Here is an 18,194-nt window from a genome sequence, read left to right on the forward strand (position 1 = left end):
ACTTTATTCAAAATCCAAGAGCGGCCTTGGTCATTTTTTTTACAACTTGCTAACAAAGCCCACTAAAAAGAAGTGTAAAGGCTCGGATCAACGACATTAATGAGGGGGAGGACAAGTTTAAGATTACTTTCAACTGATAAACTCTCAGACGGCGAGCGCTAATGTTTGTAAGATCACTAACAACAGACAGTTTGTTGGAAAATTCGCTTCTTTTACTCATAAGGTGATTGACAGAAGAGCACGTTCTGCAATGGTTGACGTACATGAAACAAAAGTCTTAAGACAGAAAATATAAATAGAGATATTCCTTCATCGTCCATTTTCGTCCCTTCCCACGCTCCTTACAGGCTTCTTTAAAACGCACGTCCCAGGTTCGTCACTGTCGCCCATAGCAAAGTTTAGATGTTGATATAATTTTTATCCAAATTCTGAACAGTCATAACTCGTACGCGAGACCTTCTCATGATACAGTCTTAGCTTTCTCTTTACAGATAAAAATAAATTGAAGTTATTGGTCAATAACTAGTTCTCAGGTAGCCAAGTTATTATCTCGTTACTAGAATCCTCATTTTCTTGGGTATTCCGCTGAAATAGGGTAACGACAACTCTAGAAACTAGATTGACCGTACATTGTTGTTAATATGCGGTTGACTATGAGATTTTTTCGCTCTAAAACCCCTGAAGAAAACCTCGTTATACATAAAAATATTCCTCTGAATTCAAGGACTAATACGGATAATGTCTCTATCTGCAAGTGCTTAATGAATTCAAGGTCGTTTACTACGACAGTACTTATACCACAACCATCAAATTGGGTAAATGAGTTTTGAAGGCGTGTTAATTTAATAAACACTCGTAACTGTATATTAAGTTTGCATTTATACCGTATTTTGATAGAATATTCCAAATTTATACTTTCTTTTACACCAGGCCTATTTGCACTGACATGAAAGCAGCTTTAAAAAGTAAACAAATTTACAATTTGTACCGGATCCTCGTTCTCAAGACATATAAGTTTTAAGACCACAAAAATATCTCCTGACATCTCATCCGTGAAAAATATCTTGAAAATGCATTGTCCTGGAGACGTAAAAAACATAGAAACAAAACACAATCTCAAGGAAATGTTTTCAAAAATGTTCGTTTACCTGGGACAAACCCTTCGGTAGTTGATTAGTATTTGGAATCGAAACGATGTTTCGAAAGCATCGGAAAACAACGTCGGACTTCTGGAAAGCGAAATAAAACATTTTGAACGGTTGCTGTGTGACAAAAATACTTTAGTCTCAAAGAAATTAAAGTTTAAATTTGTCTTTATTTTTAGAAAATCGTGTTTCGTAATTAATATCAATCCAAGATGATTTCGCTTATTTTAAATATTGTAACTTGCAGTATTAACAGATATTTGTATTTTACCTAAAATGGTTGTTCGATATCAGGGCTGTATGTTGAAATCAAAGCACCAATCTAGATCGTAAAGTGCTCTGGTTCATTCCGGATTTGCAAATAATCATTTATGACGTTTTGGTTTATATCAGTTTATCCCTTCAACCTCTAAGATCGATAATGCTTATTTTCCAAACTGTTTTCCATACATTTCCAATGGTACTGAGAGAGAAAATTTGTACAACAATCAAGAGCTTGTCTGATGAGTGATCATTTCCCTTATTCTCTCGACCATAATGTTTGATTCAACAATCATTCTGTGTGATGTAGAAGTGATATTGTAAGGAGAATTAAGGCATCAATCACTCCTAGGGTTTAAGGAGTAAAGCAGTAGAGGTTTGCTACAGCAAACACTTGTAAATATTATTTCAAAAACTAAAATTTATTCCTTTACGTATTTTAGTTTTATCCCGAAGCCATTATCGAAGATAGATGCATAGCAACGAAGCGACTTTTTGATTTGGGTGGAGCTGATGACTTTTCTTCCTTCTAAATGGTACCTGAAGTAATTCTTTAACGCGTTTTCCCTTTAGAGTGACGAGCATCTAATTTCTCCCTGCGATATCAGCCTTGAATCAAACATCAAGGTTATGAGAATAAAGGAAATGATCAACAATTGAAGAGGCTCTTGATTGTTGATCCTTGTCAGCACCTTAGGAAATGTATAGAGAACAGTATGGAGAATCTGCATACTGATGTTGGCGCGTAAAAGGTTTAGGGCATAGAGTCTGTTTGTACGTTCAGTTTTGGTTAAGTTCAATGAATATCAACTCCCTTGAGAGGCAATCAAATTTTATAACACACTTCACATATGCGTGAAAATTGTCACTATCCTATAGAGTTTGCATACTGATGCTAGGATGTAAAAAGGTCTAAAGAGGAGGGGCTGATTTCAAAACTAATCAGAGCCTAAGGTGGAGTAATTGTTTTTCTTCTCAAAAGAGGCCTTAATTGAATTATCATCTTCACCAAGGACAAAAAGCTCTTTCCTGATGTATGCAGTAAGCATGACGATGATCATCAAGAAAGAGAAACTGGCTGAAAATACACCCTTTAATATTAGCCAACCCTTAGCGCTGTAACCAGGAACTGAATTGAAATGAAAACAGAAACGGTCGGAAAGACTCAGATAGATTTTTTTTAACAACTTTGACCAAAATATCCTAAGTGATTTCCCTATCGAAATTGTTTTTCACTAACGCGTTCCGTACTCGTCATACTTTCTTTGTTCGTCCATTGTATCGTAAGCTTCCATTGGGATTCTAGAAGATACTCTTAGGAATTAAAATTTTATATCTATTGTCACCAATCGACTCCATGCTTGTGGCAAAAAACACGCAATTCTGTCGTGAAACCCACGCGTCATAATAGAGCCAGGTGAACCACAGCTGAATATTTTCAAACCACTTTCAATATTTACCCAGCGTATAATGCTAGCTTGAATTTTCATTGCAAGTTTTTCTCGTAAAAAGGTTTGCCGGAAGTTTGTCTTCTCTGTAGGGGGAATAAGCCATTAGTTGCACTCTCTAGAACGCCATAACAACGGAATGAGTCACGTCTATTTCCGTTTCAAAGAAATTGAAAATTCGTCTTTGCTTAAAGGAAATAGACGTAATCATCTGAAAATATCAATACTTGCTTACATATTTGCTTATGTCAGGTGAATAATCTGTTAATACCGTAATACTCCCCCACTTTTTCTAATACTGTTTACGCTCAGGAAATTTTACATTGATTTCCATGTGTTGGGGCGCGTGCGCTTGTCACGGGAACAAAAAAGCTTTGAGTGAATACGTCAAAAAATATACGCCTTTTTCCTGAAGTTGAATATTCTAAGTTTGTTAATATAAGAAACGGAGATACGTAAACGACAAACCACTTCTTAGAGAGACACTCAACACCAAAATAGGAATTATATTGCCTCGCGAATTTGAATAATGCTGAGGTCATTGTCGGATGTGATAAGGAGAGGTTGTTTGTAAACGGCCCTTCGTCACCGTTCTAATCAGCTGAATCAAATTGAGCTGTTTTGCATCACAAAGGATACGAAACTAATCGTGACAATAAGGGAATAACTAATGCATAGAAAGACAGATAAGTTGGAAGAAGATATTCACAAACGACTTGTTCAAGGCTAAAAAAACATCAAGAGATCAGTCTTGCGTTACAATATCATTGAATTAACAGAAACTCGATTTAATCGGTCATCGTTCAACAATTGAACTGTGCTTTTTACTTGGAGAGGGTAGAATTTCACGAGGTCAAGATCATACTATGCCATCCACAGAGCCTGAAACAGTGACGAGAGCAAAAGCTGGAGCGGAACCTTGGCCAGAGATGTCTGCTCCTCCAAACCCGGAACCTCTTCCCGACTGGGATCTTGCGCTGAGAGATTGGAAATATCTTTGGGAACTTCACTACATTGGTTTTGGAGTCCTGTTCTTCGGCGTGGCCGTGTTCTCTTGTATTTGTGTCGTGAAAATCAAACACAGAGCTAGAGGCATGACGTTGGCGAATTACTTTCTTGCTGTCTGTCTGATGTTAATGACGTTTAGTGTCTCAAGAACACTGTACCTGTTCCTCGATCCTTACGAATCGCACACGGTCTTGGATCTTCCAGTGTTGTTGAGCAGAATCATCTTTGCCATTGGATATCCTTGCTTAACATCAGCCTTATCACTGATTCACTTCGCCTTCCTCGAAGTAAACAAACTTCGACTGATCTCACGGCGTCTTCAAAATGTCAAGTTTCTGGTGTCGGTGATAGCGTCGCATTTTGTGATCGTGTTAGTTGTGTATTTGGTCATAACACTGGCACCGAAGCTCGCTCGTTTGCTTATTTTATGCCAAACGGTGTTAATTTCCTGGTGGTTCATTCTGGCAGCGTGCTTCTTGTACAGTGGTTGGAAAGTAAACTGGGAATCGCAAATCACAGCCAAGTTCTTCAGCTCAACAGTGGTGAAGGATCGAACCGCTTCAACGCTTTCTTCTGCCTCGCTCGACCCGCAGAGCTACAGTGTCACGGTCGAGCAGGCAAAAACTTTGAGCGGTGATCAAAACAAACCTTCGAAAGGAGCGCAAAAAATTGCTCGAATTTCTGGCTTTGTCTCGCTTCTTGCATTGCTAAACGTCGGAGCAGAACTTTATTCACTGTTCTCGTTGTACAAACTGTATGAATTCGAAGGAGAGAATGTTGTGGATCACTGGCCATGGTGGGGTTATCAGACAGCGAGTCGAATTTTAGATTTTTTTCTCTGTTTGGTAATAGCCTACGTAATTTTCCCTTCCACTCAAATTGAGAAAACGCAAAAACATTCCGCCTCTTACGGAGTGGACAGTCATACGATGCGTGTGAACAAGAACGTAGCAAAAACGGCTGACGGAATAGACGCAGTATGATGTGCAAAAATTGAAAGGAAACAAGAGAGGAACGATTCGTTCGCGTGATTGCAACCACGACTCGAATGTCGGAAAACATTAAAACTTCGCAAAGAAGATTTCATTCAAAAGAAGATCCGTTGATTAGGTGTACGTGCAAAAATGGAACAAAACAGAGATTAACAGTGGTTCACGTCACCAGAAACATGATCCGGAAATCGGAGAACACAAGCAATACGTGAGTTACACCGGTTGTGTATCCGTTTGCAAAACTTAACAGTGTACAATCATACAGAAGAACCTTAATAAAAGCGAATTCTACAAAATGAAAGCGTTTCGCCGAATCAAGAAGTTAAAAGTTACGTGTTTTTAACAATTATTCAAGATAGGCTTTCCTCTTGCGTAATGAGTTCTTCAAACATGTTACATCGAGCTGACTGATGAATATGTCAACGAAACAAAACATTTTAAGTTTTACCTTTTAAGAGAAAGCTATCATTTTTCAAGGGTTACAATTGTCACGAAAGATCCAAGCACTTCGCGGCTTGTTTTGCAAGTTCAATGTTGATGTAAAAGTCTTGTAGATTAACATGCATATTAATTAATTGTAAGTTCTATAAGTCACTCCTAAATACAGCAAAAGAGCTCGGTTCAGTTTTAAAAAACAGTGGATTGAAAGAAGAGAAAAACTGCAAAAGTTTCCACAGGTAAAATGGAGAGAGGTAAAAATTCATGTAAGGATTGCGAAGTTACTACACAAATTCAATAAATTCTTCACGTTTTATTTCTCAAACAATTTCTGAATGCTATGCATAATTTCTGTCATTAACTTCGTCATTAAGTTAATAAATAAGCCAGCAATTTGGCAAATGCTGGAAAATAGTATCTTTGCTGGTAATAAAAGGGAATTTAGCGCAAAAATAATCCAACGAATGCTTCTTTTTATTTGGTTTGTGAAGGAAACTGACAGAGGGGAAAAGAGAAGTAATACAAAAACTAAAAAAACCACTAAAAACAAACTTGCATCTTTGGACTTGCGTTGAATAACAGAAAATAAATCCACGACATCTTTACATACTCAACCGTCCAATACACAATATTCAATGTTACACAACGCACCGATCCATCAGAAGCGACGCCGCTGCAACTGAACGACAACCGTCGCACGAAATCAAACAAGCAAATCGAACAAGCAAATCGAACTAAAACGTTCGCAAAGAATTGGTTGTCCACGAAAACAAAAATTATTTCCCTTAAAAAGCTATTTAGGAAAATGGTGGGAACCTCCACCATTCTGCAGATAACTAAAACAAAGCAATAAATTTCTCTTCTCTTTTAAACATTTCCAGTCCCAGCGACCTCTCACTGGTCGACTGGATGCGAATCTACAATTTACAAATTATTTTGAAAAGGTTTCATAAATTTTCATAAAAAAATAACCTATTCTTTAACATACAAGACCGCTCAAAATATATTACAGCTGTACAACTTGAAAATGTGCACAATTTCCTCAATACACGAATAGTTTTTTACAAAAGTGACGAAACAGAGGGCTAACTTTCTATCCGTAAGTAAAATTCTTGAAACTGCAAAAAAAAAGGAAAAACCACATTTAAGTTTTTCTCTGGAATAGACCAGCATAAATCCTTTCTGAAAATGAAAAAAAAAAAAATTCAAAATTTGAAAAAGCTACTGTAAGTGTCATTTCTTTATAGATGTTTAAGTGTTCTATTTATTTACTTTTTTTTTTTTTCCCTCACCTTAATGCTATACAGTCGTGGTGTTCTTGACGTTCTTATTCATTGGTAATGGCGTAAGGTCGTGCTGAGGTGGAAAGGAAATCAAAGAAGATGTAGTAAGCAATTCTCCACACTAGCTACGATATATTCGCTTGTAGTATTATAAAAATCCAACACTCTCTGGCTGACAATTTTCCTTACTCAACAACTGCTTCTTAGAACTTTAGCGACATGGCGAGGAGTACTCGCCCGTGTGCAGGCCATCATTATCAACGCTGCAGGACACGCGTTTCTCCACCGCGGAGGGTTAACCATTCATAACCTAACATCAGTATGTATATTCTCCATACTGTTCTCTATACATTTCCTTAGGAGCTACCAAGGAGAATTTGTTTAACAATCAAGAGCTTCTTTGGTTGGTGATCATTTCCTTCATTCTCCTGACCTTTATGTTTGATTTCCGGATGATATTGTAAAGAGAAATTAGATGCTGGTCACTCTTAGGAGTTAAAAGCTTCAATGTGAAAAAAACAGTCTTACAACCAAATGCGACATTAACTAATTCCAAAATACTCCTCGGTTGTTTCAATTTGCAATTAATTTCTGTCTTCTTCTTACAACTGTGATGCATTCTCAACCCAAAAGGCAAAGAGAAATGAGAAGCGAATCAATCTTTCGTATAACACTGAGTTCTCTTACCTGATTTCTTCTCCTCGCGTTGAAGGCCGCTAACCGTGATATGTTGAGTTTTACCTGTCTAACTGGACTAGGGGGCCTGGGACTAATCATCTGTGAAACGCAACGAAAAAACGATTAATGGCGACGGTTAAATAAAAGTTCTTACATAAGTTTTGTGGATAAAAAATAAGGCAAATCGGGTTTACGGTAAAAAACACGAGGCTCAAGACAGGTAGGCAAAAACTTTGAAGCATGGCAAAACTGGGAAACTATTTGCTAATGGTGAAAAGAGCTGGGTACATTTATGACTGTTACCTGAGCTTATGAAAATCAGGTGACAGAGGTGGCAGCAGTAAACGCGGGAAAACTCACAGGGGAGGGGCGGGGCGTAATAAGTGAACTCTAGTAGCGCTCAATAACCAGTCTGGAATCAGCGCCATGCGCACGAAAATTTACGACTCGTAATAAACGTGGGAAATTTGGCAAAAGGAGATACGAAGAGTGCGAAATAATCTCACCAATTGTTGCAAGGAAAACTTTGTCTTACCTTAATCCATTGAGAATTTAGACAATTTTGACAGTCGGCTCTTTTTCTAAACGTAATTGAAGTAAAAAAAGTTCAGAATTAGGATGGGAACAAAATAAAAGTTGATATAAAATCGAAATTATATTGAGAATTCAAGCCATTCTCGAGACTTTTTTAATTAGATGTAAGAAACGAAGTCAATGGTGACAGTGTCGGAAGACTTCGGTCTCTTTGACGGCTTCCGACCTCTTCCGATGAGGTTTCAGACATGCACCATCAGTTCAGTTTATTACTGTACAATTTTAATAAGAACTAATCAGTAAAATGCCATGGAATAGAGTAAATTGCGCAAGACGCACTTTGCAAATAGGAAAACTTTTCAAAGAAGAGTTGTAAATGCTGCTTCTTCACTTACTTCGGATTTTTAACAAGTAACGAGGAGATGAAATCCTTTCCTTGCTGTGAAATTGGTTCAAAATGCTTCGGATTGAATTCGTATTTAACTTCTGTAATATTTCGACAAGTTTCTTCCACTGATTCCCCATGAAACGGTGAAACTCCGCTCAATCTGCATAGCAGGGGGATAAAAGTCAAGTCATTCAGTCAGGAGTGAGTCATTTCAACCAAACAAGCTATCGGTGAATATTCTGCGGGGTGGAGCGTCAAAAGGCGTTTCTTGCACTAGTGTCGTAAAACAGCCAATCAATGAGAAGGTAAATATCACAAGGCGCCAACGAGAACTAAATATATGGACAAGCAAACTGTCTGAGGCGCGGGAAAACGCGGGTTACCAAATATCGATTGATAGAAGTTGACTAGTTGAGAGGTTGAGAAGCTGGTTGGTTGAGAGGATGGCGGGAGTTTTCTTGACCAATCACAGCGACCAGTTACCTTGAATTAAAATCTCGGAGTAAGGAAGAGAACTAACTACAAACAATCCAACCCAGGCCACAAAAATAGGACAAGAGCGCTCTCGTGACTAACCCATCCCTACTCCTCCAGAAATTACCTTAGTGCTCAGTTATCTACTCGTACATAGAAATGAATTGGTGATACTTACATGATGTATGTAATAACTCCTATACTCCTGCAGTCAAAGGAAAGAAATATTTTCGTTAATGACATAAAAGACCCAGAGAAGTTCAGAACAGAAAATTAACTAAGAAAGCCTTTATCTTGACACATACCATGTATCTGTTGTGAAGTCTACAGGTTGTCTGTCCACTAATTCTGGAGCTGAAGAAAGAAAAGATGATCGATATTTTGCGAGTTAAAGGGGCTGTACATTACAAGTCTGTGGGAAAAAAAACCTCGTGTTGTGGTCATTCAAATAAAGCTACTGAGAAATACTAACAAGTGGTTCTGTTGATCAAACTGCAAAAATTGGTTCTAACTTTCAAGTCTGTGGATGAATCCCTATGAGTTAAAGCTACAGAGAGGAACATTCATGTGGAACTGTTTATTATACGTGCAGAAGTAAATGGAAACACACCAGCACACTCAGGATTTCCAAACACTTGTTTAACTACAGATTCTGAGTCGGAAATCTCCGTTGCACAACCAAAATCGATTATTTTCACTTTTGGTAACGGCCCACCATCCAGGAGAAGGTTTTGCGGCTAAAGGGAAAAAAAAGAAGATAAGAATTTGGAGAGATTACATTTGACCCCTCTTTTTACAAACAATACTTTGTTGGACACGCAATGACCACGACTTGCGTCACACTTGTTTACGTTCATAGCCCCACCTTTAGGTCGAGGTGCACGATAGAAAGATCTCGAAGATGCTGAACTCCTTCGAGTATTTCCCTCACATGACCTATGGCAACTTTCTCCGTTAAATTGTCCATAACGACCAGATGATCGAACAACCGACCACCGGCAAGAAGTTCAACAATTACTACAAAGTTCTTCGTTGTATCGAAAGCGTCGATAAATCCACTCAAATTAGGATGTTTGAGTCTTCGAAGGAGATAAATCTCGTCTTCTACTTCCTCTTTTCCGACCATTCGTTTCTTGACCAGTTTAGCGGCGTATTCCTGCCCTGTTACTTTTTCTACGCTCTTCTTGACAACAGAAAAACGGCCCCTGAAAAAGGTGCAATCCATTCATCAGAGTTGGACGTAAAAGGAAACGTAGATCGTTGCGACCACTCAGGGAGGGAGGGGAGGAGTCGGTGGATTTTAGAGGAATCACGTGGCTTTAAGGAAGAACGGAAAGGGGCTCAGTCGTCGGGGGGGGGGGGGGGGGGAGGAGACTACAGAAATTTGACTGCCAATGAGGTGGGGGTGAGGCGGGTAAGGAAATCGGTTAAGTTTTGCGACGCAAAGATAGATAACGATACGATAGAGAACGATTGTTCCCTTGCGGAAGTTACTTGTGGAGAGCAACATTGTAGGACTTTTAAGTGCACAATGCTCACTGCATGGCATTCGAAATTTCCTCGTTACATGAAGCTAGGATGACCACTCCATGAAGTGGCAAGAATATAACTGCAACCTCTGCGGCTGATCAGAGCGTTAACCCTTTAACTCCCATGAGTGACCAAGATAGAGTTTCTCCTTACAATATCAATACAATATCAACCAGATAAGTGACGAGAATAAAGAAATATATCAATTTGAGGACGATTTTGTTGATCCAATACAAAATTCTCTGAACTAACATTGTAAGAACTGTATGGTTGACAGTAAGGAGAATTACAAATTTGGTTTGGGAGTTAAGAGGGTTTAACAACCGAAAAGTGGAATGCGGTTGACTGACTGACACATTAGTACAGAAAAGAAAAACAAGAGAGCCAGTGACTCATTATTCATCGGAGAAATCTGCAACTCACCTTCCAAGCTCGGCGTAAATGTTATAATAATCTTCAATATCTTTTTTCCAAACAATAGGATCACTTCGCGAGTTGGAGCGCACTTTCCTCTTGTTTTTTTTCTTTTTTTCATCGTCTGAGAGGAAGAAACAAATAATGTTTTATGTGCCGTAAGCAAAAGGTAGGGAGGTGAAGACAATTGCAAAGAACGGAAAAAGGACGCTAAATATTCAGCACTCTGTCTTCTTCCTCGTGCTCTTCCTTTCTCACGCGCATACATCCTTGCGCATCTCCTTCCTCGAGCGTTTCTTTCCTCGCGCATCAAACTCATCTTTCACATTACTTCTCCTCAAAGCTTCTCGACTTTCGTGCGTTTCTTTTCTCACGAACCTCCACCTTCACTTTCTTCACTTACCCTCATCCTCGCCTATCTTCTATCACAGGGCATGTATTCCTCGCGCGGTTCTTCCTAACAGCATCTAAACCCACGCGCGCCTCCTCCGTCGCAATTTGCCTCGCGCAACGACGCTCTAAGATGAAGCATGTTTAGTCCGCTCTCACAACAGTTGGGCTAGGAACGATATTTAGGTGTGAAAAGGAAGAACCATTCTTAAAATTTTTACCGCTAGTCACTCACTTTCAAATAAATCATTGCTTCGTTAACTTCAATCTCATTCAAAATTCTGTTAACGGTTTCACAACGTTCTTCGCAACAAGGTAAGGCAAAGCGAAGGTTGGAAAAGGACAACTAATTCATCGTCAAACATTTCAGTCGGTTTTTATTTCTAATTAGCAGCTACTCAGATAATTAAGCACAACTAAATTGATTTAAGCATCATTCAATGTAATCGTGTTGTCCCCATAACTCATAAGTTAAAATAGACTATGAACAGCTCCTCATTAATAACGCTTTGGCACCTGAGTTTTTTCGCCCCGAAGTTTTTTTGCCCCAAAGTTTTTTCGCCCCAAAGTTTTTTCGCCCCAGCGTTTTTTCGCCCGCGGAACGTGTGAGGCCTTGGGCAGCAAGAACCCTGCATGGGATCTGGGCTCAAATCTTCCCCCGGGCGGGAAACGCACGTCCTGCAGCGTTTGTAATGAGGGTCTCCTCATAGACTAAGGTTAAAAATGATGTTATAAATCACTACAGACCCTACCCAAAAGAGCAAATCCATGTCTGCTTGACAAGTACATTGCAATTTAGTCAATAAATTAAAATAAATAATTATCAAAATAAAATCCTCGCCAAGCAGAACACAGATTGCTCTGTAACGGAGCTCAATTTTATTTCTATTTTATTTGTTATCCTTAACTGTTTATTCATCGTACCGAGGGAAATTTATCCTCTCTGTTTCATGAACCATATGAGTTGTTTCTGAACAAACCGTTTCACAATTTAAAGGTTAATTAAAGTTATTGAATTACGAGGGAAATTACTACAGTAAAACAGAGATCAGTAAAGCAAAGTTGATTTGATTAAATAATCCGAGGTTAGACTACCTTAAAGAAATTTGATAGTTTAATACAACTACGACCATTTACGCATCTTAACCTGGTTTTAACACTTAAAAAGTAATAAAAGGCTACCTAAAAATCGCGATGCAAGCTTCTGTCAAGTGGCTAAAAAAAAAAAACTGATTCACTGATTGGCTTAGCAATAGGTAAGCCGACAAAAACGCGTCCAGAAGATTTTAGGTAGATGTCAGAATAATCAAGTCGTAAATTTATAAGTTTCTGCAAGCTTTGCGGTATCAATCCATCTGATCTGAAAGCTAACAGTATTCCTGTAACTATTCTTGGCTGCTTTGATTAAAACGCTGTTTATTTCAAGTAACTCTCCCGCAAAAAAGTTTGAGTGATTGATCTTATATCTGAATGACAAGTTGTGCCCGCACGACCTGTCATTCAACAAGGATAGTAATTGGCCCGATTACTCAGTGACAACACGTGATTATCAGCTGACCAGCAGATCACGTAAAGAACATACGTTTTATTGTTATTCCCGGGAGGCAATAGTTTCATTTTGGCAGCTATCCACAAAGCAATTCTTCAAATACTACAACCAACGGTTAGGATGATCAGTTAAATTTTCTACTACCTAACAATTAATCATTTATTTCTAGTAAAGCGTACGTCCTAGGGAAGTTTTACAAGTTTATACAACAATATACCAATTAAGAGTACAAATTAGTTTTATTTTACAACGCTTGTCATTTGTTTTACGGTTGGACTAGAATAATTAGAAGATCTCTAAAGTGGCTTGAATAGTTTAATTCTTTGAAGTACGAAGATAACTGATGTTCATTTAGCTCGATGTTTAAGACGATTCTTCTGAAAAAAGCAACACAGTTCAGATTAGAGATTTAATTGAGTAGAAGTTTTAAATTATATGGTAAAGGGATCCTTTAATGAGTAGAAATTACCACAAAAGTATACTAACGCAAACTTCTTTGAGTCTCTTTAGGTTTAATAGAAAAATAGGTTTTAATACAGCTTCTAAATCTCTGTGCATACAAGTCCAATTGTCATGTTTCTGCGCTCTTTGTAGAAACCATCAAAAGTGCGCGACAACTAATTTGATGAAAAAGTTACGCTTTTTTTGTGCGTGACCACCTTTAAAACAAACGTCACGCTCGCATATGACTTGCGCCTACTGAAACACTCACCGCTTTCGACGTCCAGTGTTATAGAATCCGAGATAGGACTGGGTCGACTGATACCAATCTCGTTATTAGCACTGACTCGGAACTGGTACGTGGCGCCCGGCGTAAGATCATCAATTAGCGTGCTGTTTCCCGCCACAAATGGCACCGCCGCCTGCCACACACTCACCCCAGTCTCCTTATACTCCACAGTGTACGCGGTGATTTCTTTACCCCCGTCCAACTTAGGTGGTTCCCAGTGCAACACGAGCGATGATGAGGTCATTTCTCTGACGCAAGGTTTCGAAGGAGGTTCGGGAACACCTTAATGATGTAACAAGCAAAGTTAGGATCTGAATGACAATTGTAACACATGAAAATGAAATCAAATGAGGAATGACGTAATAATGATAGTGTTTAAGATTCTCGGGACGGAAAAACTCGACCTCGGTCGGCACATTTCCGTCACCGAAAATTCAGTGAGGCCGCGTTTGTCGCTTAAGAAGTTATGCCACTTGACGGAAACCTGACACGACGAAAGATTTCCCAAAGTTTGAAATAATTTAGTGTTTAACATTTAAAAATACCGCAAGTTTGAAAAATAGACAACCGTGATTTACCCTGGCGATAACTCTGACATTTAATTGTTGATTGTTTTAGGGACCCCTCTTCCCCTTTGCTACTGTAAGTCGTGGGACATACTTCACACCAAAACTATTTGGTCCCAACTTGGGTTCGACGTTTCTGTGATCAACCCACAACAGCCTTTTAATTAGTTGGAAGTAAAATATAAGGCGTGACCGTGACACAATCGTGGGAGACCGAAATTCACTGAAGAGAGATCGAAATGTACTCGTGAGTGTTCGAGATTCACCCGTCGGAGATCGAAATTCAATCGCCGAGGACACCAAAATGAAGAATGTTATTTCGGCATCTCGCTTGAAGTCCATTCCCAAACATTTTGGAGCAATTTATGCCACTTGACATTCAGCAGCAAGGGGTACCTGATTTGACAGCATTTGCTTTTACCTAACACGGCAACGTTAGCGGAGCAAGTGATGCGGCGTGACCCGCACGTGACAGAACACCTGTAGTGACCTGTATCAGCAGTCTCCGTTTGCGTGATGTCCAACGCATATGTGACTCCGTCTTTAACTAGCCTGATATTGTCGTAATTTTCTATGGCATGCTGGTTCTTAGTCCAGGTCACCGTGAGGGGGTGGGTGGGGAGCGATGATAATTTGCACTGAAGCCGTAAATGGTGGCCGCTTTTAACAGTGACGTCACGAAGAACTTCGATGAAAGCTGACGGCGTGAAAGTAAGTACGTTGTGCATTGTTAATTGGGTTAGCAACGGAAAAAAATTATATAACATAAAACGTTAGGAATTAGTTTTACTAAATAAGCATTACATTACCGTTGCCAGCTCTTTGCTTTATCTCATTCAACGACGACTAAGGCGGAGTACAGTGCAATGTGCCTGCTGTTGTCGAGCGCTTACAATCAATCCATTATTATTTTTGCGTTCTTTCTGCAAGCAATAACCCCTCCGACAACTACATAGGAAAAATTACAACAATGCTTCGAAGGAGGGATTTAGCCGCCGATCGCTTTCCCAAAGTTTTCATCAAAACCTCAAAGGTATGTTCCATTTCTTGACAAGAGATCACTTTCACAAGCCTTGATTTTGACTTCGATCAAGTTTCTGATTAATTCAACATAATTTAAGTCTTAAACATGAATTTAAAAAATATATTCTTTGCGACGATTACGAAGTCACCTAAGTAAGTTTAGTGACATCTCTCTTTTTCAGAAAAATAATTTAATGATATCGCCTTCGTAGTTAACATACCAACGGAAGGACGAAATTGTAAACAAATATGTACAGCTGACCATGGCGCAATGCACGCACTGCAATATTTTATCAGTGCTTTTTACTCGCCTAAACCTTAATTATAAAAACGTGCAACTATGTGCTTTTTTCCCCTTGTAAGTTAAGTTTTGGTGACTTAAGTTTAAGACCTTAAATCTTCTCCCAATTAAACTTTAATTTAAACTGTAGCTTTTAGTCTTAAATTTTCTTACGATAAAGACAAAGAGTTGACAGGGATCAAGTGACGAAAAGTGCTTAAGGTTAACTGTTGTTAGAGATTATCTTGGGCATGCAATGTGGTTTGTGATTCGTGCAGATCTTGCTCAACTAAAATAAAAATGAAAACAAAAAGAACTCTTTAAGTGAGTCGTGAACGAAGCAGGTAAAATCTCTGATAAGCTTAGAGCACGCGTGTAAAACACATGAACAATGAACGCACGTACACACGAACAACTCTGAATCATAGTGAAATCATAACTAGATACGTACTGATTTCGGAGTTTCCTTTTTGATTCTGCAAGAAGAAAAAAAACACAAGTTCATCAATTTCGACATCCAGGGTGTGCGAGACAGGCCGGCTGTATGGTCAATGCGCTAGACCCCGGTTCAAGGGGTCTGGATCCTAAACCTCGATTCGTCATTGTGTTGTGTTTTCCGTCCAGACACTCCACTCTCACAGCGCTTCTCTCCACCCAAGATTAATGGGCACTGGCGGATTGTCAGGGGAGTCTGATTAAATTCGTAAGGGGAGAGGGGGGTAACCCTTGCGATGGACCAGCATCCCGTTGAGGGGGAAGAGGTATTATTGCTCTGGAAACAGAGATTAATTCTGGCTAAATGAGCCACTTGGTTCATGTGGACTTTGACCTTTCTGATGTCCAGGGAAAGACACCAAAGTCAAGATATCACTCGATAAGTTGGTAGATTTAGTTAGATTTACTAACCGATGAGGCGACAGGAATGTCTTCACTATCATTTGCATTTTCTGTACTCAATTCGGTTCGGTATTTATCGATATTTTGTTTTATCTTGTTGGAGAAGGCATTCAGATAGGAGTCTTTCTGTTTCTTTGGTGTCCGTCTATCTTTGTTGTCACTCCTGTAAAACATAAATGAACTTTTAGTACATTTTTTTAAACTTAACAACTTAGAACTGTTCCCGCAATCTTCTGCGTCATTCATCCTCGGTCGACACGGAGTATCACCTGATGGAAACCATTCCACGACAAGCCGCATTCTAAACTTCTTTTAACAAAGTTTGTTAAAGTCTCGCAGCGTAAAGTCTTTGGTTCTTGGGTCACTTACTCCTCATCCAAGAAACATCAGCCTGTTTTAAACCCCCCCCCCCATAACCTCACCAATTCGAGTTCCCTAACCAAAAACTCAAAGTAAACTGAACCCTACAACTCGCTCATACGATCTCAAATTCTACTCATTGTCTTTCATACATTTCTTACAAAGCTTGCACATAACAATACGTGCGTTACATCGAACAATATCCTTAAATGATTTAAATTCATTCTCATAACCTGTCTTCTTTATAATGTATTGGTTAGGGGAGGAGAAATTACTTGTTGATCATAAAGGATGTAATAAATGTTATCGGTCAGAATTAAGGAATACACGTACGCGTAAATACTTTATATTTAACTGGATAGACGTATGGATGATAAATGTTAATTCAAGCGCGTTAGGATTATTAGTAAAGCAAGAAACCACTGGAGTCCTTCAGATAATTCTGATACCTCAAAACATCTTTCTTTGTTCCACAACCGAGCTAAGAACTTTACCATCTTCGTGATTCTATTTATCCACGCGATGCTTTCGACATGGTTGATCTTAGCAGTATGCAGAATGGGTGTCACACATGAACCCAACAATGGCCTAACTCACCACAGAGTTCTCTGTTGCTCAGAGGTGGAGCACAGGAGCGTAAGATCCTAACGTCTGAGGTTCAATTCCTCATGGGAGCTTAAAACTTTTTCCTTATCCCACCCTCAAGACAAACGAATAACATTATTTTTCAAATCCATACTTCTTGGACAATTAGCTTGGTGCCGTGGGGCGTTTGGTTTTCAGTCTTTTTGCTTCAATGATTCACTTGCCGATCAGAAGGAAGAAAGAGGAGCTAGCCCTTTCAGACAAATCAGGCAATTTTGTTCACCTCGTCATTACACTGAACACACGTTTCCGCGCGCTTTTTCAGGTTTACCCGCCTTCACAACCGGGTACCTAAGATGCTTTCCTGCGCTCTCCAAACACGTCCATTTTAATTGGTCTAATTCAGTTTTCCTAACGTTTTGATTTGGTTAAAAAACTCCACGTGATCTCAGGACTCCAGTGGTCTAAGGTCAATGCTGATTACTGCAGAGAAGCAGAGTTTACACACACACACACACACACATACAAACATACGCCACAGCACACTTACGTATTAAAGCTCCGATGACGTGTAATAGACGGAAGAATCTTCTCTTTACTCTTTTTAGCCATTCTGGTTGAAAACAACAGTGCACAATTATTCGTGTACTGTGGCATCATGTTCCCGAGATGCTTCGGTCTTTTGTGCATCATAGACATTTTTCATACCTTAACTACGGAGGATCACAGCAGAAAAACCTGACCACAAATTCTTTCCAAAGTCCTTCCTTGGCCCGAATCCCAGAAACGAAGTAAACGGCTTCACGCAAACAAAGTTATCATTGATTCGAAACGAGGCTGCCCTCATTCCCAGGATGAGGGTCTGAAAGACCTTGGAGTCGAGGATTTCACTTAACCCTAGTAATAACTGTCTACGTTGATGAAATTCACCGGTTAGGTAAGATTAGCGTTATCAAAGCATTAGTGCGGTATATTAAATCCATACGACTGGCATGCACACGACTTTCACCTCTTTACATCTAGTTAGGCTGCAACCCAAACCCAGCACCATTAAGCCAATTTTGCAGCATGAGGCAGAGTACAACTTGACCACCACCCGTTCCCATTCTCCGCGCAGCCGCCAATTTCAACGTTTGCGCGCTCGTAGGAGTTAATCGAAACATTTTATCATTAACAGTAAGCGCACTTCTCAGTGCATCTAGTTAGACTTAGGACCGTTAA

The 18,194-nt window shown here is 39.3% G+C and overlaps 2 protein-coding genes and 1 long non-coding RNA gene across 3 annotated transcripts in view; 2 read left to right on the forward strand and 1 right to left on the reverse strand.

Moving 5' to 3' along the window:
• Nucleotides 1–2,487: 2,487 nt before the first annotated feature.
• LOC113673895 (uncharacterized) lies at nt 2,488–5,617 on the forward strand. Its single transcript, XM_027190360.2, has one exon. It carries the CDS (start codon nt 3,721–3,723, stop codon nt 4,843–4,845), a length of 1,125 nt encoding a protein of 374 aa, XP_027046161.2. The 5' UTR covers nt 2,488–3,720; the 3' UTR covers nt 4,846–5,617.
• The window catches only part of LOC113673894 (kalirin), a gene marked incomplete in the record, with an annotated part of 88,798 nt that continues 76,194 nt past the window's right edge, over nt 5,591–18,194 (reverse strand). The window contains 15 exon segments of the mRNA XM_089194705.1: nt 5,591–6,410; nt 6,585–6,648; nt 7,263–7,352; nt 7,789–7,834; nt 8,183–8,335; nt 8,828–8,854; nt 8,955–9,003; nt 9,260–9,386; nt 9,515–9,854; nt 10,603–10,717; nt 13,245–13,544; nt 14,250–14,525; nt 15,583–15,607; nt 16,038–16,191; nt 17,524–17,586. Of these exon segments, the coding sequence (XP_089050831.1) occupies nt 6,592–6,648; nt 7,263–7,352; nt 7,789–7,834; nt 8,183–8,335; nt 8,828–8,854; nt 8,955–9,003; nt 9,260–9,386; nt 9,515–9,854; nt 10,603–10,717; nt 13,245–13,544; nt 14,250–14,525; nt 15,583–15,607; nt 16,038–16,191; nt 17,524–17,586 (1,822 nt within the window).
• Nucleotides 11,334–12,049, forward strand: LOC149034827 (uncharacterized). Its single transcript, XR_016183177.1, has 2 exons — nt 11,334–11,503; nt 11,553–12,049. It is a non-coding gene; the product is annotated as an uncharacterized LOC149034827 (long non-coding RNA).

The sequence above is a fragment of the Pocillopora damicornis genome, chromosome 14 (assembly GCF_964200805.1).
Source record: "Pocillopora damicornis chromosome 14, jaPocDami1.2, whole genome shotgun sequence".
Classification (NCBI taxonomy): Eukaryota; Metazoa; Cnidaria; class Anthozoa; order Scleractinia; family Pocilloporidae; genus Pocillopora; species Pocillopora damicornis.